At 40.7% G+C, this 24,560-nt stretch overlaps 4 protein-coding genes across 6 annotated transcripts; 2 read left to right on the plus strand and 2 right to left on the minus strand.

Annotated features, from left to right (window-relative positions):
• Positions 1–1,098: 1,098 nt before the first annotated feature.
• LOC105024312 (trypsin) lies at positions 1,099–12,019 on the minus strand. Of its 3 annotated transcripts, none has more exons than XM_029115850.2 (6): positions 11,912–11,971; positions 5,395–5,551; positions 5,131–5,229; positions 3,353–3,516; positions 3,050–3,186; positions 1,099–1,405 (listed from the first exon to the last, which is right to left on the minus strand). In XM_029115850.2, exons 1-6 carry the CDS (start codon positions 11,949–11,951, stop codon positions 1,253–1,255), a joined length of 750 nt encoding a protein of 249 aa, XP_028971683.1. In that variant the 5' UTR covers positions 11,952–11,971; the 3' UTR covers positions 1,099–1,252. The 3 variants fall into 3 exon arrangements, with proteins under 3 accessions (XP_028971683.1, XP_028971682.1, XP_010892431.1); XM_029115849.2 differs by lacking the exon at positions 11,912–11,971 and adding an exon at positions 5,680–5,742; XM_010894129.2 differs by lacking the exons at positions 1,099–1,405; positions 3,050–3,186; positions 3,353–3,516; positions 5,131–5,229; positions 5,395–5,551 and adding exons at positions 10,368–10,669; positions 10,794–10,930; positions 11,057–11,220; positions 11,338–11,436; positions 11,637–11,787 and having other exon boundaries at positions 11,912–12,019.
• Positions 7,008–8,429, plus strand: LOC105024311 (anionic trypsin-1-like). Its single transcript, XM_013139361.3, has 5 exons — positions 7,008–7,076; positions 7,213–7,366; positions 7,528–7,787; positions 7,916–8,052; positions 8,157–8,429. The coding sequence occupies exons 1-5, from the start codon at positions 7,037–7,039 to the stop codon at positions 8,304–8,306; spliced, it is 741 nt and encodes a 246-aa protein (XP_012994815.2). The 5' UTR covers positions 7,008–7,036; the 3' UTR covers positions 8,307–8,429.
• A 5,789-nt stretch (positions 12,020–17,808) lies between the features above and the next one.
• Positions 17,809–19,460, minus strand: LOC105024280 (trypsin). Its single transcript, XM_034288950.1, has 6 exons — positions 19,387–19,460; positions 19,063–19,219; positions 18,775–18,873; positions 18,485–18,648; positions 18,184–18,320; positions 17,809–18,070 (listed from the first exon to the last, which is right to left on the minus strand). The coding sequence occupies exons 1-6, from the start codon at positions 19,424–19,426 to the stop codon at positions 17,918–17,920; spliced, it is 750 nt and encodes a 249-aa protein (XP_034144841.1). The 5' UTR covers positions 19,427–19,460; the 3' UTR covers positions 17,809–17,917.
• A 2,172-nt stretch (positions 19,461–21,632) lies between these two features.
• LOC106023690 (anionic trypsin-1) lies at positions 21,633–23,107 on the plus strand. Its single transcript, XM_013139360.3, has 5 exons — positions 21,633–21,734; positions 21,871–22,024; positions 22,186–22,445; positions 22,574–22,710; positions 22,815–23,107. Exons 1-5 carry the CDS (start codon positions 21,695–21,697, stop codon positions 22,962–22,964), a joined length of 741 nt encoding a protein of 246 aa, XP_012994814.1. The 5' UTR covers positions 21,633–21,694; the 3' UTR covers positions 22,965–23,107.
• Positions 23,108–24,560: the final 1,453 nt, after the last annotated feature.

The following is a 24,560-nucleotide window of genomic DNA, read 5'->3' on the forward strand; positions in this document are numbered from 1 at the left end:
TTTATTGTTTTATTCATTTTATTGCCCACTTTGATTTTGATGCCCCAACTGTTGGCAAATAGTGCAACAATTTAAGAATAACATTTCTCAATGTAAAATTGGCAAAGAGTTTGGGGATCTCATAATCTATAGTGCATAAAATCATTAAAAGATTCAGAGAATCCAGAGAAATCTTTGTATGCAAGGGACAAGGCCGGAAAATCTAAATTGGATGGCCATGCTCTTCGGCCCCTCAGGCAGCACTGCATTGCAGACACAATTCTGTAGAGGAAATCACTGCATGGGCTCAGGAACACTTCCAAAAATGGCGCTGCATCCACAAATGCAAGTTAAAACGCTACCATGCAGACTCTACCATGGTCATTCATCTTTTTCTCAATCTTGTAAAAAACTTTCTCAATCTTCTAAATTTTTTGCTGTAGAGTTATTCATTTAAAAAATGTCTTTGTCTAAATGTACTACTTTATTATGGAAAAGAAAAGAAAATTAGAACACAATATTCACAACAGTGCGACATTATTGCTTTAAAATAATAATTTAGTTTGGCCATTTCAAAGTCCCATCCAAAGGCTTACTGTGTTCCTTGGTGAAATACCGCAGCAAGTTCCTGTTGTACCGTGAGTCATTCAGAGAAGTGGGATGAACCAACACGAGCCAGTAGGGGGAAAAACTATAGATACTGGAATTATTAGAGGTTTGGGCACTTTATCTTGACCTTTAGTAAGAGAAATTGAGATGGCAGACCGTTAATTCCATGGCACCTAGAAAGCCATGCTGAATTATACGTCACATATCAAAGATGTCAGAGATGCACTCAAGCCAAAGCATCAAAGAATCACTTATCAAATGATCAAAATCATGTTATTAGCCAGGACCTTCAAGCAGAAAATGGAAGGCGGTAGGAGGAATCCTCGTTTTTAAGGTCATATGGAGAGCCAATACTTCAACCCAAGACCCTTAGACAAGATATCTCCAGTTTGGTTCATTCAGTTCAAGTGGGAGCATGAACTCTCTCATTCATTAGTTTGCACACTGATCTAGCCAGTGCAGAACAATTTTTTATAATGTTTTGTTTCAATTCCTGCGCGGACACATGACTGATGTAACTTTAGTCTTTATTATGTTTAACGTGCTTGCACTCATTGCTGATTCCACTTTAGTATTCAATGAGGAGAAGAAAGAGAGAGAAAAAGTGAGAGCTTGGAGGGAGAGGGATGGATGTCTGAGAGAAGAAGACATTCAGGTAGCAGAATTACATGTTGGCCCTGATGGTCTCATCGATCCAGGGAAGGAACTCGCAGACTTTGACGTAGACTCCAGGATGGCCCGGCACAGCACAGCCCTGTCCCCAGGACACCAGGCCATTGAGCTCCCCCAAACACACCAGACCACTGCCAGAATCCCCCTGAGGGTAAGAGGAGGCATTCTGTTTCCTACTAGAATTTATCAAAAAATGTTTTAAACAATGTTCAAGATACCAAAGGACTCAAAGGAATCAAATAGGTTTGATTGTACAGTGCTCTTTGTGAGTATGGTGACAGTAAAGTCAAAACTGCAATTTCTTTCGGTACACTCACGACATTTTAAAATACGATTAAAGAATGAACATGAAGCAACGGTACAGAATGTCACCTTTTATTTCTGTCTATGTCAACTCTTATATGTTTTGCCATCTAAGAATTACAGCACTGTCAGAGTTCCATGCCCCATTTTCTGTGGGCATAAGTATTAGAACATTTGGCTCACAGGTGATTCTAATTGGTCAGGTTTTTCGTGTTGCATTGATTATTTACATATCAAAGAGCTTAGAATGTGTAGTCTCAGTTCCATTCTTTGCTTTTACCTTTGCAGTCTGAGTATATTGTCTGTTGGCATAATCCAACATGAAAACTAGAGAAACTCTTTATAAAGAAAAGCACACCATTTGGATGCATAAAGGAAATTTAGAACTGTACTGAAGCACAAAAGTTCAAAAGTTGGGAATGTATATAAAAAAAGAAATCAGTTGTGTCTTCAGCAGCTGAAGAGCTGTGAAAAACAACCCTCAAAATCACCAACCACAACCTAGCTGCTGGGGTGAAATGTTCACAATTGCAGAAGATTTTGGCAGCCGAATTACATAGGCTACACTGCAAGGTGCAAGCCTCTTATCAGCACCAAAACCTGAAATGCCAGATTAAAATGTAATAAAAAGTACAGAGATCAAACAGAACAGTTTTGGAACAGAGTTTTGGAGGTTTTTTTTTATCAAAGTGTACTGCAGAAGATCCAAAGCCTACCAACTCATCTGTGAAGCTAGGTGGAGGTAGTGTCACTGCATGGACATGCATGGCTGCCTCTTGAGGAGGCGCACTCATCTTTATGGACAATGTAATGATGGCTGTAGCACAATGGATTCAGAAGTGTACAGAAAGCCAACAGAATAATTTGGTGGCGCTTCACAATGCAACACCACAATGACCCAAAAGACACTGCCAATGGAACCAAGGGGTTAATCAGGGGAATAAACCAGAAGGTTGCTGACTGGCCAAAACAATCTCCTGATTATAATCTGATTGAACATACAACTCCGCAAAAAATTAAGAGACCACTGTACCTTTTTCTTTCCTTTCCAAAAAGTTGAAAAGGAAGGTTTTGAATGAGGAACAGAAACCTTTAATTTGCAGTGTTCTCTTAATTTTTTCCAGAGCTGTATTTTTCATTGCTGAAAAAAATTGCTGAAGAGGAGACTGAAGTCAGAAACTGCAAAAACAAGCAACAGCTCAAAATGGCTGAAGTAAAGGCTTGGCAAAGCATCTAAAACGTTGATACCAAGAGTTTAATGATGTCAGTTGGTTGATGCATTTGTGACTAAATACAAGCTTTTATATTTCTTGCATTTGCTTTTGAATTGTCCTAATGCTCAGATGAAATGGGAGGGGGGTGAAAATACTGTTAACATGATGAAACAGACAGAGATGAAAGGTGACGGTCTGTATTTTGACTAAAAAATTGCAATTGTGACTTTACTGTCCCAATACCTGTGCAGGTCACTGTATTTTGTACGTACATTGCATACGTCTCTGCCTCCATCCATGTATCCAGCACAAACCATCCTAGGGGTTACCATGCCAGGGTAGGCATTGTGACACTTCTCATCCTCTAGTATGGGTACGTCCAGGCACTGCAAATGTGTGGGCAGGTTCACTATGAAATAAGCAAAAGACAGAGATATTCAGTCATGTATGATCATCATATTTGCAATCAGATTTGAAGTTTTAGTAAATCAGCAAAAACCCTTTACCAGGGCAACTTACAGTTAGGTTGTTAAATGATTCAGTATATACAGATTATTAGCGTAAAATGTGCTCACCTTCATCTCCGGTGGCAGTGTTGCCCCAGCCAGCGACTGAGCAAGGGGTGCCTGCGATTGGGCAGTTAGTAGGCAGAGGGATGGGCTTCACATATTGATTGATCGCCACAGGGTGAAACAGCTGGATCAGCATTATGTCATAGTCCAGGGTCTGGTAGTTATAGCTACAGAGAGAAGAGATACAGTGGATATAAAAAGTCAACACACCCCAGTTAAAATGCCAGGTTTTTGTGATGTAAAAGAATGAGACAAAGATAAATCATGTCAGACCTTTTTCCACTTTTAATGTGACTTATAATGTGAACAATTGAAAACTGATAACTGAAATCTTCGGAAAAAATAAATAAAAAAATATAAACTTACAATAACCGTGTTGCATAAGTGTGCACACCCTCTTATAACTGGGGATGTGGCTGTGTTCAAAATAAACCAATCACATTCAAACTCATGTTAAATAGAAGTTCAGCTGTTCTAGTAGGATTTTCGAGCAAAAAGAGCAAAAGCCATGGTCCGTAGATAGCTCCAAAGCATCAGAGGGATTTCATTGTTGAAAGACATCAGTCAGAAGAAGGATACAAAATAATTTCCAAAGCATTAGATATACTATGGAACACAGTGAAGACAGTCATCATCAAGTGGAGAAAATTTGGCACAACAGAGACATTACCAAGAATTGGATGTCCCTCCAAAATTAATGAAAAGACGAGAAGAAAACAGGTCAGGGAGGCTTCCAAGAGGCCTACAGCAACATTAAAGGAAATGCAGGAATTTCTGGCACGTACTGGCTGTGTGGTACATGTGACAACAATCTCCTGTATTCTTCATATGAATGGGCTATGGGGTAGGGTGGCAAGACAGAAGCCTTTTCATACAAAGAAAAACATCCAAGCCCGGCTGAGGTTTGCAAAAACAAACAAGTGTGTTATGGTCTGATGAAACCAATGTTGATCTTTTTTGCCATAATTCCAAAAGATATGTTTGGCACAAAAACAACACTGCACATCACCCAAAGAACACCATACCCACAGTAAAGTATGGTGGTGGCAGCATCATGCTTTGGGGCAGTTTTTCTTCAGCTGGAACTGGGGCCTTAGTCAGGGTGGAGGGAATTATGAACAGTTCCAAATACCAGGCAATTTTTTGCACAAAACCTTCAGGCGTCCGTTAGAAAGCTGAAGATGAAGAGGAAGTTCACCTTTCAGCATGACAACAACCCATAGCACACATCCAAATCCACAAAAGCATGGCTTCACCAGAAGAAGAATAAAGTTTTGGAATTGCCCAGTCAGAGCACAGACCTGAATCCAATTGAACATCTGTTGGGTGATCTGAAGAGGACTGTGCACAGGAGGTCTTCGCAATCTGACAGATTTGGAATGCTTTTGCAAGAAGAGTGGGCAAAATAATGTGCCATGCTAATAGACTCCTACCCCAAAAGACTGAGAGCTGTAATAAAATCAAAAGGTGCTTCAACAAAGTATTAGTTTAAGGATATGCACACTTATGCAACCAGGTTATTGTGAGTTTTTTTCCTTAAAGATTTCAGTTTGTTTTTCAATGGAATTGTTCACATTAAATGTGGAAAACGTTCTGACATGATTTATCTTTGTCTCATTCTTTGACATCACAAGAACCTGGCATTTTAACAGGGATGTGTATAATTTTTATACACACTGTATAGGGATTTCTATTGCATCATATAATATGATTTAAACTCATTCACACACTGCACAGTTGTCATAACTGGCTTTCCTGATAAAAAAAATTGTAAAGCATGCCTTGGATGCCAGATGATATTTTGAGTTTTCATGAGCTGTTCAGTTCCCTCAAATACACGCAGGTTGTGGTCTCCAAGTATGATCTGTGTACCATAAGGGCTAAGAGATGTGAAAGAGAGGGACAGAGAGGAGGAACAAAGGAAAAACAGGCGGATGGAATTTTAAAAACATGTAAATGTACAAACGGTCTCACTACAGAAAAACTAGCCCTCTTTTGGATCCACACTGGCCCGCCCCCTACCTCCATCCATTTCTGCTACTCACTTGTACCAGCAGTGGGCGACAGAGAGCACCCACTGCTCATTGATGAGCACTGCTCCACAGAAGTGATATCCATAGTTGAGGGAGGCCATCCAGGGTTTAGAGTGAGGTTCACACTCATAGCCCCCAACGATCTTACCATTCTCATGGGGCACTGCAGCTGAAACACACACAAAGAAGTACCATTTACATACAAAGGGTTACACATTGAATCAATAGCATTAATCAGTTTATGAAATATATTGGGTAGACAATGGCTAGGTACAATATGTGCAGTGCTTGTATTACCAGCAGCTCCAACCAGCAGGAACAGGGCAAGCAGTCTCATGTTGTCAGTCTGTCTGGTGAACACTGGCTGATCAAAGAACACACACGGCCTTTATTTATACACTACCCCCCACCCACCCAACCACCCCCACCCTCTGCCCTCCTATCCCTCTCACACTCTCTGCCCTCCTCTATCCCTCTTACTCTCTCTGCCCCCAACCCCCCTACAACCTTCATCCTACATTTTACACTCGGTGCCCTGCCATCCCCTACCCCCCATGACCTCATCCCCTCCCCTTCTCACTCTGAATCCCCCCAAACCTTTCGTCCCCAAACTCATTCTTCCTACCCTGTCCTAACCTTCAAACCCTACACTATATGCTGATCACTAACATCATTTCACCTTTTCGCTACCTTTTCCCATGAAAGCCTGCCTGTCTTCATCCACTCAGTAATAAATACCACATGCTTTGACGTAGCATGTGGCATATAGAAACATATTGCTGAATGCAATATCCAAAGGACCACAGCTAATCAATTCATTTGTGTAAATGATGGCCACAAAACAACTGCTTGTTTTTCTCCAAAGTTTATTTGCATTCTAATGTTGCATCTACGATTTATTTTTCCATTAAATGTATCGAACGATTAATAGTACAGATCAATCTTTCTGCTTTCTTATTCCTGCTTCTAATATGTATTATTCTTGGCCCCTGAATATTTGCCAGGACCTGTGAGAAAACTGGCCACCTGTCATGTTGGATATGGTGCCAACAACAACTTATCTGTTTTCTCTATAATGATAGATGTCTCATAAAGAGTGTCTACATGTTTAGGCATGAACTGTAGGCTGAAAATATGATATTACATAATTACATATGCATAAATGCATCCAAGATGAACTGTTGTCCTCCCGTATTTCTTTATTTACTGTTCTAGCTACATGCCTACCAAATTGCCTACCAAATTGCCTACCAAATTTTATGAATAAACATATCTAAATAATTAGGTCTGCATTTAGCAATAAATTGTGTCCTGAATCAAAATGGGATTAAAATGCATATACATGCATATTAGAGTGCATATAAATGTTGTCAGTGATAAAAAAAAAAAACTATTTTCTGTCAAATCAACATATTTGAAAATCTAGCCAAGTCTGTTTCAAATTACCCACATTCCATCCAAAAATTATCCAAGGTTGGGACTATTGCACCTGTGCCTTATTCCAATAACAAAATGTCCCAGAGGGGCAAGGGGCGGGTAGCTGGAAATAGGTAGGTGGGACTTAAGTGTCAGGGGGTTATAGCAGGTATAAAAGGAGCCAATGTATCAGAGTGCACATGTCCAGTCTGGTTTAGAGAAGACTTGACTCAGCAGCATGATTAGTCTGATTGTACTCACACTCCTGGGGGCTGCAGGTAATACACAGAAACACACACATCAACACAAATATTTTACCTACAAACACTGAAAACACTGGCTCTTCTGCATTTCTCTCTCATGTCACCTTCTTCCCATATCCTATCTCTCCATACACCTTTCTTTCTCATTCAGTGGCAACTCCACTGGAGGACAGGATTGTGGGGGGTTATGAGTGTAAGGCTCACTCCCAGCCCTGGCAGGCCTCTCTGAACATCGGCTACCACTTCTGTGGTGGCTCCCTCATCAATGACCAGTGGATCGTCTCTGCTGCCCACTGCTGGATTAAGTGAGTTCTGCAAGGTCCCAGTCAACTATATTTCCCTATACTGACCTCTCTTAGGCTACTCATTCTCTGTTATTTCATTCACACAAACCTTACATACAAACTATGCAGGGTTTTCCTTCTGTTGTTGCTCTGTCTCACCATCTTTTACTCGCTCCCTCCAGTCCTTGGAGTCAGCTTGCCATCTTGGGGGACCACCACATCTGGCTGCACGAGGGCACAGAGCAGTACATGTCTGTAGATGCCATCTACTGGCATCAGAGCTACAACTACCAGACCTTAGACCACGACATCATGTTATTGAAGCTGGCCCACCCTGTGACGGTCAACGAGTTTGTCAAGCCCGTCGCCCTGCCTACTGCCTGCCCCAATGCTGGGGACATGTGTGTGGTGTCTGGGTGGGGGAACATCTACTCTGACTCTGGTACGTGTGGAGTCATGACATAATAGGATGGGGTGGTTCTGGGGGTCTGATCTGACGGCTGCAAGGACGACTGCATCCTTCCACTACCTGAAAATAACATTTGTCTTCGCTCTGTCTCTATCTGTCAGTGTTCAACCCATTTAATCTCCAGTGTTTGGACATCCCCATTCTGTCCAACACGGCCTGTGAGAATTCCTACCCTGGCCAGATCACTAACACCATGGTATGCGCTGGATACCTGGAGGGAGGCAAGGACTCCTGTCAGGTAAGGAGAATACCCCATGCAATTTCATGAAGGAATCATTTTGTTTGTTTGTTTGTTCATTTATTTATTAATGCATCGTTTCTCTCTATCCTTATGTCTTCCAGGGTGACTCTGGTGGTCCCCTGGTTTGTAATGGACAGCTACATGGCATTGTGTCCTGGGGTATTGGCTGTGCCCAGCCCAACTTCCCTGGTGTCTACACCAAGGTCTGTTCCCTGCTGCCCTGGATCCACGACATCATCACCAACTACTAGCCTCCCCTCCCAACTAGAAAGAATGAATCACAGAGGGAGAGAGAAAGAAAGAAAGAGAGAAAGTGTTGATACATGCTGAGACTCTTAGAGATATCTAGTAAATAAAATGGTCTTCACTCCAGACACTGTTTGTTCTTTTTTCCATCAATTTGCCTATTAAACCAATGCACAATCAATAAATTATGTATACCCACTGTAGATGGTTTCATAAAACAACTTATCTAAAATAAAGTACTCTGTAATTTTTTCAATGTGAATTGATTACGTTAAGTTACAAAAACATTTTTAATTACTGTACTTTTCCTAAGCCAACACCTACCTATAAGTAACGCATTCAACCAAATTGTGTGAATTGTAAAGTAGGAAACCCAGGAGATTAGATGGTATTAAGAGTGATACAAATGAATGCCTATAGAGGTGCCTGGCTGCCGAGAGGTGACATTTTGATTGGACTACTATATTGCATTTCTTTGGCTTCCTTGGTCTGTATGGTTGCTATTGGGAAAATACATTTTGAAAGATTAGTGGCCATTTTGAGCTGCAAAATGTTGCCAAAGATCTCAACAGAATTGCTGCCCTGCATTTTGCTGCTGTTGATGACATTGTCATGAATGTTTAGGCAATAGACCCATCCGCAAAGACAGAAGTGCCTGGGAGCGGTGGTTGTCCCAATAAATTTACACAATTAATCTTTCTACTTAGCCAGTTCGAAGCTATATGATTTCAAATGATTGTTCACAACTTGTCTTTCAGAATTAGCTTTTAAGAACTGAGTACTGCAAGTTCGAGAACCATGGACAGCCATTACATTTATTGGAAATTAAATATAGTGATTGGAACTGGGGATCTGAAAAGGTTCATGTGTAAAGAGTAGATTCATAAGTGACAGAACCAAGAATTGGCGACATATTTTGTTCACTACTACTCACATTGTGTCATGAAGAATAAGTGAAACCTCTGAATGAGTGAAAACAAGTACATGTTTATATCCAATTTCTCAAAAGTTGTGTCACAAGTATATAAACATTGAAAGCATCATTACTTCCTTTTTTCTCCAAATGCTCTGCAGACAACCTGACAAGTTGGAGCAGGAAGCTTCTGTTCATTTGAGTTAAGCTAATGATGGATGTAAGAAGACCGGTGAGTTTGACTGGTGTTTATATAGTGCTCTTGAATAGGCAGGTAGGGTCCAGGTTGTCTGAAACCTTTGGAGTGGAATTACTCATCTGATGCCATGTATTGGCTTGATGATTCCACAATAGAGCAAAGCAATCACATGAAACTGGGGCCTACTGTAATGGAGGTTGGACCTGGTAGCTGATTTAAGAAGACATGTTGAAAGCTGGTCTAATGCCACAAGGCCTACACCCGTTCTGTTTGTGATTACTTTTTATGTGAATAAGTTATCTCATTAACCAGCTGTCATCATCATGATAATCAGTGAAAGCTCATTACTAAGTCAAGAAATGATTTTAAAAACTTGTCTTTGAGATCATCTTTGTAATTAAAGTTGCATTAATGTATTACTGTGTATCTTATGTATAAATATTCATCAATGTCGTTAATGTCTCAGAGCAAGTTGATGCACGATATTAAATACATAGTTTAACCTTATTCTTAAAACGTTTTACAGAAATAGGCTTTGGTTCATGAGTTCGTCTGCCACAAAATGACCATTTGGACTCACTCTTTGTCCTGGTTTGGCTTAATACAGAATCTCCCTACATACTGAACCGATAATAATGACAGGGAGGTGAACCCAGGTGGCTCATGTAGAGAAGACCTGGAACATCAAGCCCCTAGCCACATCCGGTCGTTCTGAAGACGTCACAGCCACAATCTCACTTCTTACGTTAATGTAGCAAACACAAACACAAATCTCCATGCCTTAAATAGCAAGCTAAACTACAAAAAGGTGTCTTACATTACAATGATCATAACTGAAAGCCAGGATTTGCACCTCTCTCAGCTTAAAAGCAATTAATTAGTTTGCCCACTGATCATACCCCAAGAAAAACACATCCTTTTGATGAAATCTTAATTCTCAGACAGACACATGGCTGGTGTAGTTCAAGTCTTTAATGCATTTTACATGAGATAAAATACTGTGCTGACTCCACTTAATATTTAACAAGGAAGTGGAAGACCGGTAGATAGAAAGTCAGGAGACAAGGGGACGTTTGAGAGATGAAAGCTTTCAGCTGGCCGTGTTACATATTGGCCTTGATGGTCTCAGAGATCCAGGGGAGGAACTCACAGACTTTGACATAGACTCCAGGGGAACCTGGCGTGCCACATTCCCGACCCATGGACACCAGGCCCTGGAGCTCCCCCAAACACTCCAGACCACTGCCGGAGTCCCCCTGAGAAAGAGGGGAGGGATTCTGTTTGATCCTAACGTGTACAACTGCGTTTTCGAATTGACTAAAAAAGCAAAGATTTCAAAACGTCTCATCCAAATTGTGTGAAAGCATATGTTGTACATACAATGCAGACATCTCTTCCACCATCCAGGTATCCAGCACACATCATCCTAGGGGTTATTATGGTAGGGTAGATCTTCTGACACTTTTCATTCTCAAGTATGGGCACGTTCAGGCACTGCAAAAGTATGGACTGATTCACTGAGCAAGAGGCAAAAGACAGGGAGATTAAGTCATTTATAGTATTTTTGCATTCAGGTGTGGCGTGTTTGAGTGAGTGTGGATGAAGTTAAGTGGTAAAGTCGGTTTGGGTATCGCATGTATCACCTTCCTCTCCCATTATATCGACGCCCCAGCCAGAGACTGAGCAGGGGGTGCCTGCGTTTGGGCACTTAGCAGGCAGAGGGAGGGGCTTCACATAATCATTGATGTTCACGGGTTGAAACAACTTGATCAGCATTATGTCATAGTCCATGGTCTGCTCGTCATAGCTACAGAGAGGGGGAGATAGGCCATGGTATTTCGGTTTTATCAGATATAACTGAAACCCATTCATGCTCTGCTCAGGTGTCTCAAATGACATTCCAAAGTCTGGGGGTGTAGCTTGCCTGGGATGCAGGATAATGTTTTCAATTCGGATGAGCTGTTCTGTTCCCTCAGACACACGCAGGTTGTGGTCTCCAAGCATGATCTGCACAGAATAGGACCTGAGACGAGACAACGAAGAGAGGGAAAGGAAGGACAAAGGGAAGGAGAGGAGGTGTACAGAGTTATAAAGTTATAAAAACAATGCAACTGGATGTCAGTTGGAAAAGTTCCAAACTGTCACACAGGAGAAAAACAGAATAGCTGTCCTCTAGGTCCATGTTGGCCAGGCCCCCTACCTCCATTCAATTCTGTTACTCACTTATGACCGCAGTTAGCGACAGTGAGCACCCACTGCTCATTGATGAGCACAGCTCCACAGAAGTGGTATCCGGAGTTGAGGGAGGCCATCCAGGGTCTAGAGTGAGGTATACACTCATGGCCTCCGACTATCTTGCCACCGGGCACTGCCGCTGAAACACACACGCACGGACACACCAAATACAAGTGGAATTGTTCTAGCATTCGATCTAGCGTTGCCATTTGTTTATTATACATAAATGAATAGAGTATGGTACTGTGTGTGCATTTCATTACCAGCAGCTCCAACCAGCAGTAATAGGGCAAGCAGTTTCATGGTGTCAGTCTGTCTGGTGAACACTGGCTGAAAAAGGACACGCACATGGCCTTTATTTATACTCTACCACCCCTCCTCTATTCCAACCCACACAAACCCTCTGCCATGTACTGTCCCCTAAGACTCTTACCCTGCCCTCTCTGAACCCTCACAACCCTCACTCTATCCTGATCACCAAAATAATATCACCCAATCGCATCCCTTTCCCACAGCTACAGTAGGCCTGCCCTGGCTTATGCAAACCCACTATAAGCCCCGCCTCCATCCCTCCAACCATTACCTCTCCACATTCTCTGCCTTATCCCTGCACCTACCTGGGCTTCTTTTGACCCACACCTGGACACACTCAGTGACATAACTTTAGCTGATGATTAACCTGTAGCTGGCAAAACGCACAAGAGAGACATTTGTCCCTTTGATAGGACATATGACAACCAGAAACATGTACCCGTGGCTGACCATATCATATTTCTAAATTATCATGGCTACTTCACTCATTTATGGTGCCAATAGTTTATTCATGTGTTCATCGAACAAATAATGTTTACACTTCAATGTTGCATCTACACAAATTATTCCATTAAATTATAAATATTACTGCCACTATTCGCATTTTTAACTAAAATACTTCATTGTCCCTATTTTTCTGTTCTGTGGTATTCTTGGTATAACCTTGAATACAACCAGTGAGCTGTGCGCCTACAACAAAATAAAATTTTTCTCTATTAAGATTATCCATAAACCAGAATGCATGAATACAAACATGTGCACATGTTCCTGATAAAATAACATTTCCCTCCTCTGTTTTCTGTTTAAGTATCCCGCTCATGAATCTCCCTGTATTCCTAAGAATAAATTAATATTTCATGTTTACGTCCACTGAGTAAATGAAATCAGGTCCTGACTGAAGCCTTAATTATTTATTTCCGGAAGATTTGTCAATTTCTTGATCTGAACATAAAGCATCAGTAGTGTAGAATTATTTTTTTTCGTTCAGCATCTCTTTAGGAAATGTGAATGCAGAGTACAGAATATAAATAATTTTAAAAAATCAGACAGTTATATGCTAATCCTGAAAAAAGTAGCTGTAAGATCAGCATATCACAGCCAGGCGTCTCAATACTAGTTTTTTTAAAAGTTCTTAGGGAATATTGGTGTGCAAACATAAATGTAGGAATGATTCCAAACCATTCAGATAAACCTACAAATTTGAAAATCAGGCCAACAAACAAACTGTTTAAACACAACATACTTACTGTTCCTAAGACCCAAGGTTGGGACGGCCGCATCTGTGACCTTTTCCAATAACACTTCCCCAAAACAATGACGAAATTGCTGTGACGGCTGGGATATACACAGCAGTTAAATTGGATAGGAATAAGGGGTTTGTGATAAGAAGTGTCATTAGAGGGCAGGAGGATTTAGGATGGGCTCAGGATTCAGAGGGGCTGACCAGGATGGCAGTTGAGATAAAGGCTTAAATGTAGCCAAATGTAGTGTTAGAGTGAACTTGACCTACCGCTCTTTTTGCTCACTTACTATCTCTTTTACCTGTGCAGCTCTCTGTCTCTGGTCACATTTTCTCTATATCATCTCTCTTTCTCTCCCTCAGTGGCAAGGATTGTACGGCTCACTCCCAGCCCTGGCAGGCCTCTCTGAACATCGGCTACCACTTCTGAGGTGGCTCCCTCATCAATGACCAGTGGATCGTCTCTGCTGCCCACTGCTGGATTAAGTGAGTTCTGCAAGGTCCCAGTCAACTATCTCCCACAGTCCTTAGAGAGTAAACAAACCATTTTCTTAATTAACATCTGTGTTCTGGACATTTCTTACTAATAGATGGCTGCTTCCAAATTAAAGAATGCATGACATTTACATGGCATGAGACAAATGAAAAATAATTATCAGTGTTCAATAGTATTAAATAAATCAAGTTACATATATATATATATATATATAAAAACACTGTCATGATATATTCAAACATTTCTCCAATAAGTGCAAATGACTGACTATGTAATTAGCAGGTCAGGTTTCTGAATAAATTATCTATGTTGTTAAACTTAATTTCTGAAGGCAACACTAGGGTTGATTTGAAAGAGAATCCTAAGTAAAAATTCATAATCTCATTCTTTTTTACATCAATTTAATATTTTTAATACTTAATTTCTGAAGTAGTGAACTCAATTTTCAAAAGCTCATTTGTATCATTAAACCCTCAGAACATTACACAATTATTTACACAATATTACACAGTTTAGGACAAATGCATTAATGAATTTGTAGCCGTGTCTTACATTCAAAGTGGGCACTGGGTGTGCAGACAGTTTTAATTGCTCTCTGATCGCATTATTGCTGACTGGAAAAGTTTTTCACTAAACCCTTGGTCTTTACCATTTGCCAAAGTTTCACTGAGAAAACGTTGCTTGATTGAAATTTGCAAATACATGCAAAAATCCACCAAAAGGGCCTTGGGTTTTGGAGAAATAATGTGGCCCCACTAGAAGCTACGCTGATAATATCTTGGGTTACTTGTTTATATTTTTTATGATTGTACAGCATATACCCATGATGCAGTTCGCTTGTACAGATCACACACTGGTGGCCTGATATACAAACATCGGCAGTAGAAAGTGAGAATGAAAAATATCAGCTGAGATGAATTCAAGGGGACACAGATGGGGGAGGTAAGGTCTTTAAGAATAGTGAAGATGGAGCAATCTTGAGCTCTGATTTGGTAGTTAAAGATTACAATTGATTAATGGTTATTTAATGTTATGAGGAAACATACTGTATGGAAACACAATTTGATGTTCAATGTTCATTGAACTGAAATCAGGTTTCAATTTAAGTTAGAAGTGATTCAGTGAAGCCAGCGTAAGGAAAAGACTTTGAGGGACTGGGAACTGGTTGAGGGGAGTTTAAATGCATAGAACTAGAGCTTGTTGATATTTCTGAAAGGTACATGGTGCAATCATCCACAATGTTGATGTGCTCTGATGATAAGTAAAAGACCAGCAGGTAATGCAGGAAAGTCCTGATGGAACTTGGTGTTCATGGTGAAGTGAGTAACAGAAACAGAGGGGTGTGGAAGGGATGCAGGCGGTTAAAGATTTGAGAGAACAGCCCCTCAAAAATGAACTCTGTTACCTTCGCCTGAGCCTTTTTGACAATATCAATTGTACTTGGAATTTTGCCTGCTAATTTACCTAGTTATGTATATTATTGCTATAATTGCTATATCTATAGTATTCAATACTTCTACCCATGTTGTTCATATTCCCCATCCCACTGTTAAGTGTATAATTAAATTCTACCTGCTCTGCAATTGTGAAAATACCTCCGCCTCTCCCGAGTCATATTGTGGGAGAATCAGGGGAGTAACTTCGCCAACGAGACGTACAAAGTATGCAAGAAATATTTTACAGAGCATCGTGACCAATGTTCACATAGAAGTGGTCTAAAAGCAAATGCAATTCCATCAAGTTACCCAGTTCAACCCGTGGAGACAATACAGATTGTAAGTAATACTTCTGATTGATATGTTATAATACACAAAGTACACATTGCCTCTGGATATTCTGGGCAAGGGTTGGGGATAAACTGGTTCACATTCGCCCCCCTTTAGCTGCTGCCCAAGCTTCTATTCAGTCAATTCCTCATCTGTGTATTATAGTTAGAACAAGTAAGGCTCTATCCCCCGAAACATTTTCTTCCAGCTAGTATTCAGAGTCAGACATAATACATATATATTTTCCTTTCTATTTTAAACAAAGTTTGACTGTCCAAACTGAATATCAAAGTAACTTGCTTTCTAGCTAGCGAATACTACATTTTGTTTGCTGTGATGTTTACAATTATGCTTCCCGAAAGAACATGTGGTAAGATTGTTTTTGTGAACAAAACTGACCGGTAAACACAGGTACAGGTTATATTGTGAAAATTTAAACTTTATTTAGAGTAAAACAACATCGTCATGTTCTTTGAGGTATACAACACCACTTGTCTAAGTTTGGAGTGTTTTAGAGTAGCTTTCCTATCACAGTTCAGGTGAGGCATGACACAAGGCACAGAGTTAGGGAACATCATTTTAATGTTTCTCTCCCTAGCAATTAACTGAATGGGAAAACAACAAAAAGAGAGTATGACTGTGAACTGAAGCGCAGCACCCCAGACAGCTAACTCAAAACAATGACCAACAAACTGAAAGGCAAACCGAACAACTTAAATAGGGTTCCCAATTAGAGACAACAAGACACAGCTGTCTCTAATTGGGCAGAACAGAAAACAGTACTGCAGATATGCCTAGAGGCACCTCTGCGGTCAGGTCCTGACTGTGGCCCCCAGGTGCATGGAGATGCCTAGAGGCTCCCCGCCGGGTCCTGACATTTCCGCTTGCAATGCAGCTTTGAGATAGTGGTACATACCGTTTCCATTAATACATGTGTATGATACTAATAATACTGACTGAGTCAGAGCTGAATAATGGAATGCTTTAAACAAGGACTCAATGTACCTGAAGGGACCACTCAGGGTAAGGGGACTGTCACCGAAATATGATTTTTGGACAGACTATCCATTTAACTCACAGTCTCATTTTAAGTAACGTTTTGTAGCCAAATCATTTTGATTGGTAACAATTAATTACGATAACTATTCTATACATACTATTCTATACTATACATCTTCACTTGAACGAGTACACTTTCATCCAATTGCTAACAGTAGACTACGCATATAGAGACAGGGTCACCCCTACGGCGTTGATGATTGTAAACAAAAACATGTGTGAAGAAACGCATGCCATAGAAAAGACTCTGAAATATTGTACGTTCTTTTCAGTGTTAAGCTATATCATCATATGTAAAAATTCCATATTGGAATTTCAATAATCATGTACAGAACTATTTGTTTTAAAAAAAAAATAATTAGGTAAACTAATGTTTTCCGGGCAAAAATGAAAAGTACACCAATTAATTTCGGTTATTCAAATATTCAACTTACCGCCCATCACAACTGCACTGAAATAAAAAGTACTTAAAATATATGTAATTCATCGATTTGATTGGTCGCTGACTGGTGAATTTTGGTGAGAGCTTGGTATAGCTCAGGAAGAGACATTGATTCCCTCAATGTTGTGTCAGAAAAATCTTCCTTTCATTGGTGAGCAAAACTGCCAGACAAAAGTTAATCGAATGGAACTTTACATGGATATCAGACTACGTTGCGCGATGAATGTATAATCAGTGCACTTTTATGTGACCTAGGCTTGAAGCGATGGACAAAGAGGTCCATCAACCCATGTATTCCTCCACTGATTGAAAGAGATGCCATTATTTATTCACATTATTTATTCACAATGTTTATCTCATTGATAAATGAATGATGAATGAATGAATATCTCTTTGAGACTGGTAATGCTGTCTTTTCCTTTGTGTGCTGCTTTAATTTACTGTAGACACCTCTCTTCCATTTTCATTGTATTGTTTGTGTTTTGTCTGGATCATGAACTGGGGATGGTGCTGTATGTTAAGTGGGGTGACCAGTGTTAAACCATGTGGTTCTGGCGTGCAATACAACAAGGAGGTGTTACACAACACCTAGACCAAATTACACATGAAAAAGTAGTATCACTGAGGTAGCATCTACAAGTACTCCATTCCAAATAACATCTTCCCCTAAGGACTTTGAAATATTATCGGAATTATTATGCTTTTGATTGGTTTAAATCATACAAATGTCTCCTTTAAAGAGATTGAACATCTCAATTGAATGAGAAAAGAACAAATAGAATGAGAAATGAAACAAATTAAACGACAAATCAAATGATGATGTAATTGAAATTCCTGGACAGACACATCGTAAATTGACTTTTTATTGTGTTGCACATGCTTGTGCTCTGCTGATTCTGCGTTAGTATCAAACAAGAAGCAGAAACAGGAAGTGAATACAGATTACACGTGGCATTACATGTTGGCTCTGAGGGTCTCATCAATCCATGGAAGGTACTCGCATACTTTGACGTAGACTCCCGGGTAGCCTGGTAAGGCACACCCACGACCCCAGGACACCAGGCCATGAAGCTCCCCCAAACACTCCAAACCACTGCCAGCATCCCCCTGAGAGAGGGGAGACATGATGGTCCTAATATGTACCACTATGTTTTCAAAATAATGACACAAAAAGGATACGGATGAGCTGATCAGAAATGAAGATGAGATTTTGTACGTACATTGCATACGTCTCTGCCTCCATCCATGTATCCAGCACAAACCATCCTGGGGGTCACCAGGCCAGGGTAGGCATTGTGACACTTCTCATCCTCTAGTATGGGTACGTCCAGGCACTGCAAATGTGTGGGCAGGTTCACTATGAAATAAGCAAAAGACAGAGATATTCAGTCATCCAAGATGTTTTTTCTGTATATAGATGTGATTTGTTAGAGTATGTGTGGATAAGATAATGAAGGCAAAGTGTGTTTGGGTATCGTTAGGATAATTTCTCAGGGTATATTGTTGTAAAGATAAAATCACCTTGATCGCCGGAGGCAGTGTTGCCCCAGCCAGCGACTGAGCAAGGGGTGCCTGCGATTGGGCAGTTAGCAGGCAGAGGGAGGGGCTTCACATATTGATTGATCTCCACAGGGTGAAACAGCTTGATCAGCATTATGTCATAGTCCAGGGTCTGGTAGTTATAGCTACAGAGAGAAGAGATATAGGGATTTCAATTGCATCATATAATATGATTTAAACTCACTCACACGCTGCTCAACTGTCTTCACAAGCTCTCCTTAAAAATAATGGGTGTATTGTGTGCAGCTTGCCTGGGATGCCAGACTATATTTTGAGTTTTCATGAGCTGTTCAGTTCCCTCGAACACACGCAGGTTGTGGTCTCCAAGTATAATCTGCATACTATAAGGGCTAAGAGATGAGAAAGAGAGGGACAGAGAGGAGGAGCAAAGGAAAGACGGGAAGATAGGATTATAAAAACAGAAACTACATGACACTTTTTGCAAAGATCCAAACAGTCACATTAAAGATAAACATGTAATCGCCTTGCTTTTGGCCCACATTGGCCCGCCCCCTACCTCCATCCAATTCGCTACTCACTTGTACCAGCAGTTTGCGACAGAGAGCACCCACTGCTCATTGATGAGCACTCCTCCACAGAAGTGATATCCATAGTTGAGGGAGGCCATCCAGGGTTTAGAGTGAGGTTCACACTCATAGCCCCCAACGATCTTACCATTCTCATGGGGCACTGCAGCTGAAACACACACAAAGAGGTACCATTTACATACAAAGTGACCACAAGAGGATGGCTTGTTACCTGAAGCACAGTGAATGAACAGCATTTCTCAGTTTTTGAGAGTATGGAGTACATGGTGTGTGTATTTGTTTGTGTATGTGTGTGTGTTATGTGTATTTAATTACCAGCAGCTCCAACCAGCAGTAATAGGGCAAGCTGTATCATGGTGTCAGTCTGTCTGGTGAACACTGGCTGATCAAAGAACAAACACATGGCCTTTATTTATACTCTACCTATCTGCCCTCCCCTCTCACTGTATCCACGACACCAGTCAGTCCTGATCACCAGCCTAATTTTACACACCACTATTTTGCCCCTTTATGAGCTGATGATTAACCTGGAATTGTCAGTCTGAACATGAAAGACATTTGCCGTTTTGTTGGGACATTTGACACCCAGGAACATGAAACCCGTGTTTGGCCATATAACATATCAAAAGGTCCACGTCTACTGCACTCATTTATGGGGGCAACAAGTTGTGTCCATCCAACAAATATGGTTTGCTTTCCAACCTTGCGTTTATGCATCTGAAAATCATTCTTTCCTGTTGCACTTCCCTTTCACTAAAAGAGCCTTCCGTATTCCTGCTAGTATTCTGTAGTATTCTCAGTATTCAGTTTGCCCTGTAATACAGGAGCTGTGAGATCAACATGTTTGTGTTCTCTATAAGTAGTTGCCAGAGGTCTCAACGAAACTCATACAGCAGGAATTCTTACATGAACAGTTTCCAGATGATAGTTCTGTTCCTCTTCATCAACACTTCCCACCTTTATTCAGGGTAAGCTGTTGACATGCAACTTTGATATCCTGCTCATGGACATCCGTTCATCCACAGAAATACAGAATATTGCTTATTTAAAGCTGCACTTCTGGGATTTAGCAAATAACAATAGTTGTATTTAAACCTCCCAATTTGGAGCGAGATTTGCAGTGTATGATCATACTGATGAATAATAATGACATTGTCATTGCCTTAAGGTTAAAATTTGCTTACCTTTACCAAGGGCTCAAATATTTCTGGAGGGGACTGTATTGGTTGACAAACAATAACCAATCAAATATTGGAAATTATAAGCAGGAACATATCTCCAGTTGAATGTAGCCCAAACTGGTGTGGTCTGGTATTGAGCATCGGCTAATTACATTATTACTGAATTGTTATGGTTGATCAAATGTGGACAGTTATGATATATGCTATACTTTTTAAAAGTGATTAGTTTGACAATGAGATGGAAACATTATACTACAATAAAAAGAGAAGGCAGACTTCACAAAAATGTTATTAACAAGTTCACAATATACATGATACACTAAACTGAGTCTGCAGATTTTGACAATCTACAGTAAATGGGATAAGATGTTCACATGTCACTGCATCCAGTCAAAGATACATATGAAACATACCCCAGGCATCTTATCCAAGTTAATCAAAACTAGAATAAAGACCTTTTCAGCTAAACAATTCTAACACGTTATTGGCATGCATATATCAATTTGAAAATCTGGCCAACATCAGAACTGTTTAAACACACGTCCTTTCCCAACGATCCAAGGTTGGGAGAACTGCACCTGTGACTTACTTCAATAACAAATTGTCCCAATAACAATGATCACATTGGGCTAATTATTAGCTGGATAACAAACTACAAACTTTAAACTTGTTCTTATAGCTATTTGCTATATAATGTATCCAGAAGCAATGCAAAAGATTTAGACCAACAGTATACATTACATCAGACTCTTGTTACTATTTGTCCCAGTCTCCCTAATGAATTCAATGGTTTTGTTGAGCACTAACACACTAAAACTATACTGTTTAAAAGACTGTTTGTAAAATAATTCAACTTGCTCATGGTTTATAGTTGAGAAATGTAGTTTGTATCGCAATAAATCTCATTGTCCTTTTTCTACCATGGCCATAAACCTCCTTCAAAGTTTCGTTTTACCATGGATGTATTAAGAGATAAGCGTGTTACTGGTCATGCAAGCTTGCAATTTTAAAGCTCATTAAGCAGAATGTGTTTTTTCACCAAGAATGTGACAAATTAACTAATTTAATAGCTAAACTAGGCTACAATTTGGATCACTCATCTTGTTGTCTCCAATTAAATGTGTGCAACCACTTTATGGTTTACCATTACACATTCACATAACCACATAGGTCATTTCTCAGATCTGCAGGGACCATAAGTGCTTGGTCTCCACCCCATCAGGACCCTGCCCAACTCACCTCCTGGACTTGCTCTGGGTACCTGGACGAAGGGAAAGGCCGGGAGGGGGTTTGTGATAAGAAAAGTGCAGGAGAATTTGGGGTGGGGCATTAGGCAGGAGGGACCTGAGGGTCAGGAAGGGGCGTATAAAGGGTATAAAAGGAGCCAGTGTATCAGAGTGCACATGTCCAGTCTGGTTTAGAGAAGACTTGACTCAGCAGCAATGATTAGTCTGATTGTACTCACACTCCTGGGGGCTGCAGGTAATACACAGAAACACACACATCAACACAAATATTTTACCAACAAACACTGAAAACACTGGCTCTTCTGCATTTCTCTCTCATGTCACCTTCTTCCCATATCCTATCTCTCCATACACCTTTCTTTCTCATTCAGTGGCAACTCCACTGGAGGACAGGATTGTGGGGGGTTATGAGTGTAAGGCTCACTCCCAGCCCTGGCAGGCCTCTCTGAACATCGGCTACCACTTCTGTGGTGGCTCCCTCATCAATGACCAGTGGATCGTCTCTGCTGCCCACTGCTGGATTAAGTGAGTTCTGCAAGGTCCCAGTCAACTATATTTCCCTATACTGACCTCTCTTAGGCTACTCATTCTCTGTTATTTCATTCACACAAACCTTACATACAAACTATGCAGGGTTTTCCTTCTGTTGTTACTCTGTCTCACCATCTTTTACTCGCTCCCTCCAGTCCTTGGAGTCAGCTTGCCATCTTGGGGGACCACCACATCTGGCAGCACGAGGGCACAGAGCAGTACATGTCTGTAGATGCCATCTACTGGCATCAGAGCTACAACTACCAGACCTTAGACCACGACATCATGTTATTGAAGCTGGCCCACCCTGTGACAGTCAACGAGTTTGTCAAGCCCGTCGCCCTGCCTACTGCCTGCCCCAATGCTGGGGACATGTGTGTGGTGTCTGGGTGGGGGAACATCTACTCTGACTCTGGTACGTGTGGAGTTATGACATAATAGGATGGGGTGGTTCTGGGGGTCTGATCTGACGGCTGCAAGGACGACTGCATCCTTCCACTACCTGAAAATAACATTTGTCTTTGCTCTGTCTCTATCTGTCAGTGTTCAACCCATTTAATCTCCAGTGTTTGGACATCCCCATTCTGTCCAACACGGCCTGTGAGAATTCCTACCCTGGCCAGATCACTAACACCATGGTATGCGCTGGATACCTGGAGGGAGGCAAGGACTCCTGTCAGGTAAGGAGAATACCCCATGAAATTTCATGAAGAAATCATTTTGTTTGTTTGTTTGTTCATTTATTTATTAGTGCATCGTTTCTCTCTATCCTTATGTCGACCAGGGTGATTCTGGTGGTCCCCTGGTTTGTAATGGACAGCTGCATGGCATTGTGTCCTGGGGTATTGGCTGTGCCCAGCCCAACTTCCCTGGTGTCTACACCAAGGTCTGTTCCCTGCTGCCATGGATCCATGACATCATCACCAACTACTAGCCTGCCCCATCCCAACCACACAGAAAGATAGTGAAGATTTTGTGCAGGTATTGATAAATGCAAAGGCGTTGTGCAGGTGTTGATATATGCAAAGAGACAAAGGGACATCTTTCCAATAAAGTTATTACATCTTTGAGTCCTAATGCTTCCTGCATGTTTTTATTTATTACAATTACTCAATAAAAAGAATGCTCCAACATTTAAGATTTAGAGAACATAATAATTGGCTAATATAAAATGGAATACCATTACTTGACATTTTTTTGAAATACAGGGTACCTCAATACATTTAATAATTATGCATTTCCCAAGCATCCACCTAACAGTTACCAGTTCATCCATATAGTGTGAATTGTGAAAAGTAGAAATGAGATGTCATAAAGAAGGTTATCACATTTAAAGGATACCAGCAATAGAGACATCCTAACAGATGTATGAATAGCATCATCATCAGCACTTACAATGCTAATCTTAATGATGAAGCAATAGGTAATAAAGATGCTTTAGTTCAGCCATAAAATGTCCAAGGCAGTCAATGGGAGAAGGTGCTAGATTGAACATGTCCATCATTCAGGACGTTTTCATATAACAAACCTTATATAAAAGCCTTTCCTATTCTTGTTTTTCTTGAATTTTTATCACTCAATTGAGTAGAAACCTGACCTGTGGAATGCACATGGAATTCACTCATCTGTCACAACGATGTTAAGGGTCACATTCTCCAGGAGATCCACTTCTACCTTTGCTGCTGGGGTGGACTTAGTAGTTATTCACTGTATCAATGATGTCAGAGTCATCATACTTTTCATCAAACATCTTATGCCTGAAAATAAAAAAAAATTGCAACATTCAGACAAGTAGTTCAATTAAGAGAAGACAAATCTGTCACATAATACATAACCTGGAATTAAAAATGATTTTTTTGGGGGGGTTTGTATCGTTTCGTTTACACAACATGCCTTCAAATTTGAAGATGCAAAATATTTCTTATTTTGAAACCAACAAGAAACAAGACTTCATTCACAAAAACCTTACATACAAACTATGCAGGGTTTTCCTTCTGTTGTTGCTATATATAAACTATACTTTGTAGAAACATCTTTTGCAGAAATTAAAGCGACTTGTCTCTTGGGGTATGTCTCTTTAACCTTGGCACATCTAGCCACTGGGATTTCTGACCATTCTTCAAGGCCAAACTACTCCAACTCCTTCAAGCTGGATGGGTTTCGCTGGTGTACAGCAGTCTTTAAGACATTCCACAGATTCTCAATGGATTGAGGTCTGGGCTTTGACTAGGCTATTCCAAGACATTTACATGTTCCCCCTTAAACCACTCTACTGTTGCTTTAGCTGTATGCGTAGGGTCATTGTCCTGCTGGTAGGTCTCTGGATCTTCGGAAGACTGAAACAGGTTCCCCACAAGAATTTCCCTGTATATTGTCCCATCCATAATTTCTTCAATTCTGATCAGTTTTCCCATCTCTACAGCATGATGTTGCCACCACCATGTTTCACTGTGGGGAGGGTCTTCTCGGGGTGATGAGCGGTGACCAGAGTATCTTCTTCCATATGTGGGGTGTCTTTTGGCAAACACCA

Source organism: Esox lucius, chromosome 20 (genome assembly GCF_011004845.1).
Source record: "Esox lucius isolate fEsoLuc1 chromosome 20, fEsoLuc1.pri, whole genome shotgun sequence".
Classification (NCBI taxonomy): Eukaryota; Metazoa; Chordata; class Actinopteri; order Esociformes; family Esocidae; genus Esox; species Esox lucius.

Excerpts from the sequence above, each read along its gene's own strand:
- LOC105024280 (XM_034288950.1), bottom strand. The coding sequence starts at position 19,426 with ATGATACAGCTTGCCCTATTACTGCTGGTTGGAGCTGCTG. Across the intron at positions 19,220-19,386 it reads ACTGCTGGTTGGAGCTGCTG|CTGCAGTGCCCCATGAGAAT; the intron begins GTAATTAAATAC and ends TGTGTGTTTCAG. Across the intron at positions 18,874-19,062 it reads GTCGCAAACTGCTGGTACAA|CCCTTATAGTATGCAGATTA; the intron begins GTGAGTAGCGAA and ends CTCATCTCTTAG.
- LOC106023690 (XM_013139360.3), top strand. The coding sequence starts at position 21,695 with ATGATTAGTCTGATTGTACTCACACTCCTGGGGGCTGCAG. Across the intron at positions 22,025-22,185 it reads GCTGCCCACTGCTGGATTAA|TCCTTGGAGTCAGCTTGCCA; the intron begins GTGAGTTCTGCA and ends CGCTCCCTCCAG. Across the intron at positions 22,711-22,814 it reads GAGGCAAGGACTCCTGTCAG|GGTGATTCTGGTGGTCCCCT; the intron begins GTAAGGAGAATA and ends TATGTCGACCAG.
- LOC105024312 (XM_029115850.2), bottom strand. The coding sequence starts at position 11,951 with ATGAAACTGCTTGCCCTATTACTGCTGGTTGGAGCTGCTG. Across the intron at positions 5,230-5,394 it reads GTCGCCCACTGCTGGTACAA|CCCTTATGGTACACAGATCA; the intron begins GTGAGTAGCAGA and ends CACATCTCTTAG. Across the intron at positions 3,187-3,352 it reads CACTGCCACCGGAGATGAAG|TGAACCTGCCCACACATTTG; the intron begins GTGAGCACATTT and ends CTTATTTCATAG.
- LOC105024311 (XM_013139361.3), top strand. The coding sequence starts at position 7,037 with ATGATTAGTCTGATTGTACTCACACTCCTGGGGGCTGCAG. Across the intron at positions 7,367-7,527 it reads GCTGCCCACTGCTGGATTAA|TCCTTGGAGTCAGCTTGCCA; the intron begins GTGAGTTCTGCA and ends CGCTCCCTCCAG. Across the intron at positions 8,053-8,156 it reads GAGGCAAGGACTCCTGTCAG|GGTGACTCTGGTGGTCCCCT; the intron begins GTAAGGAGAATA and ends TATGTCTTCCAG.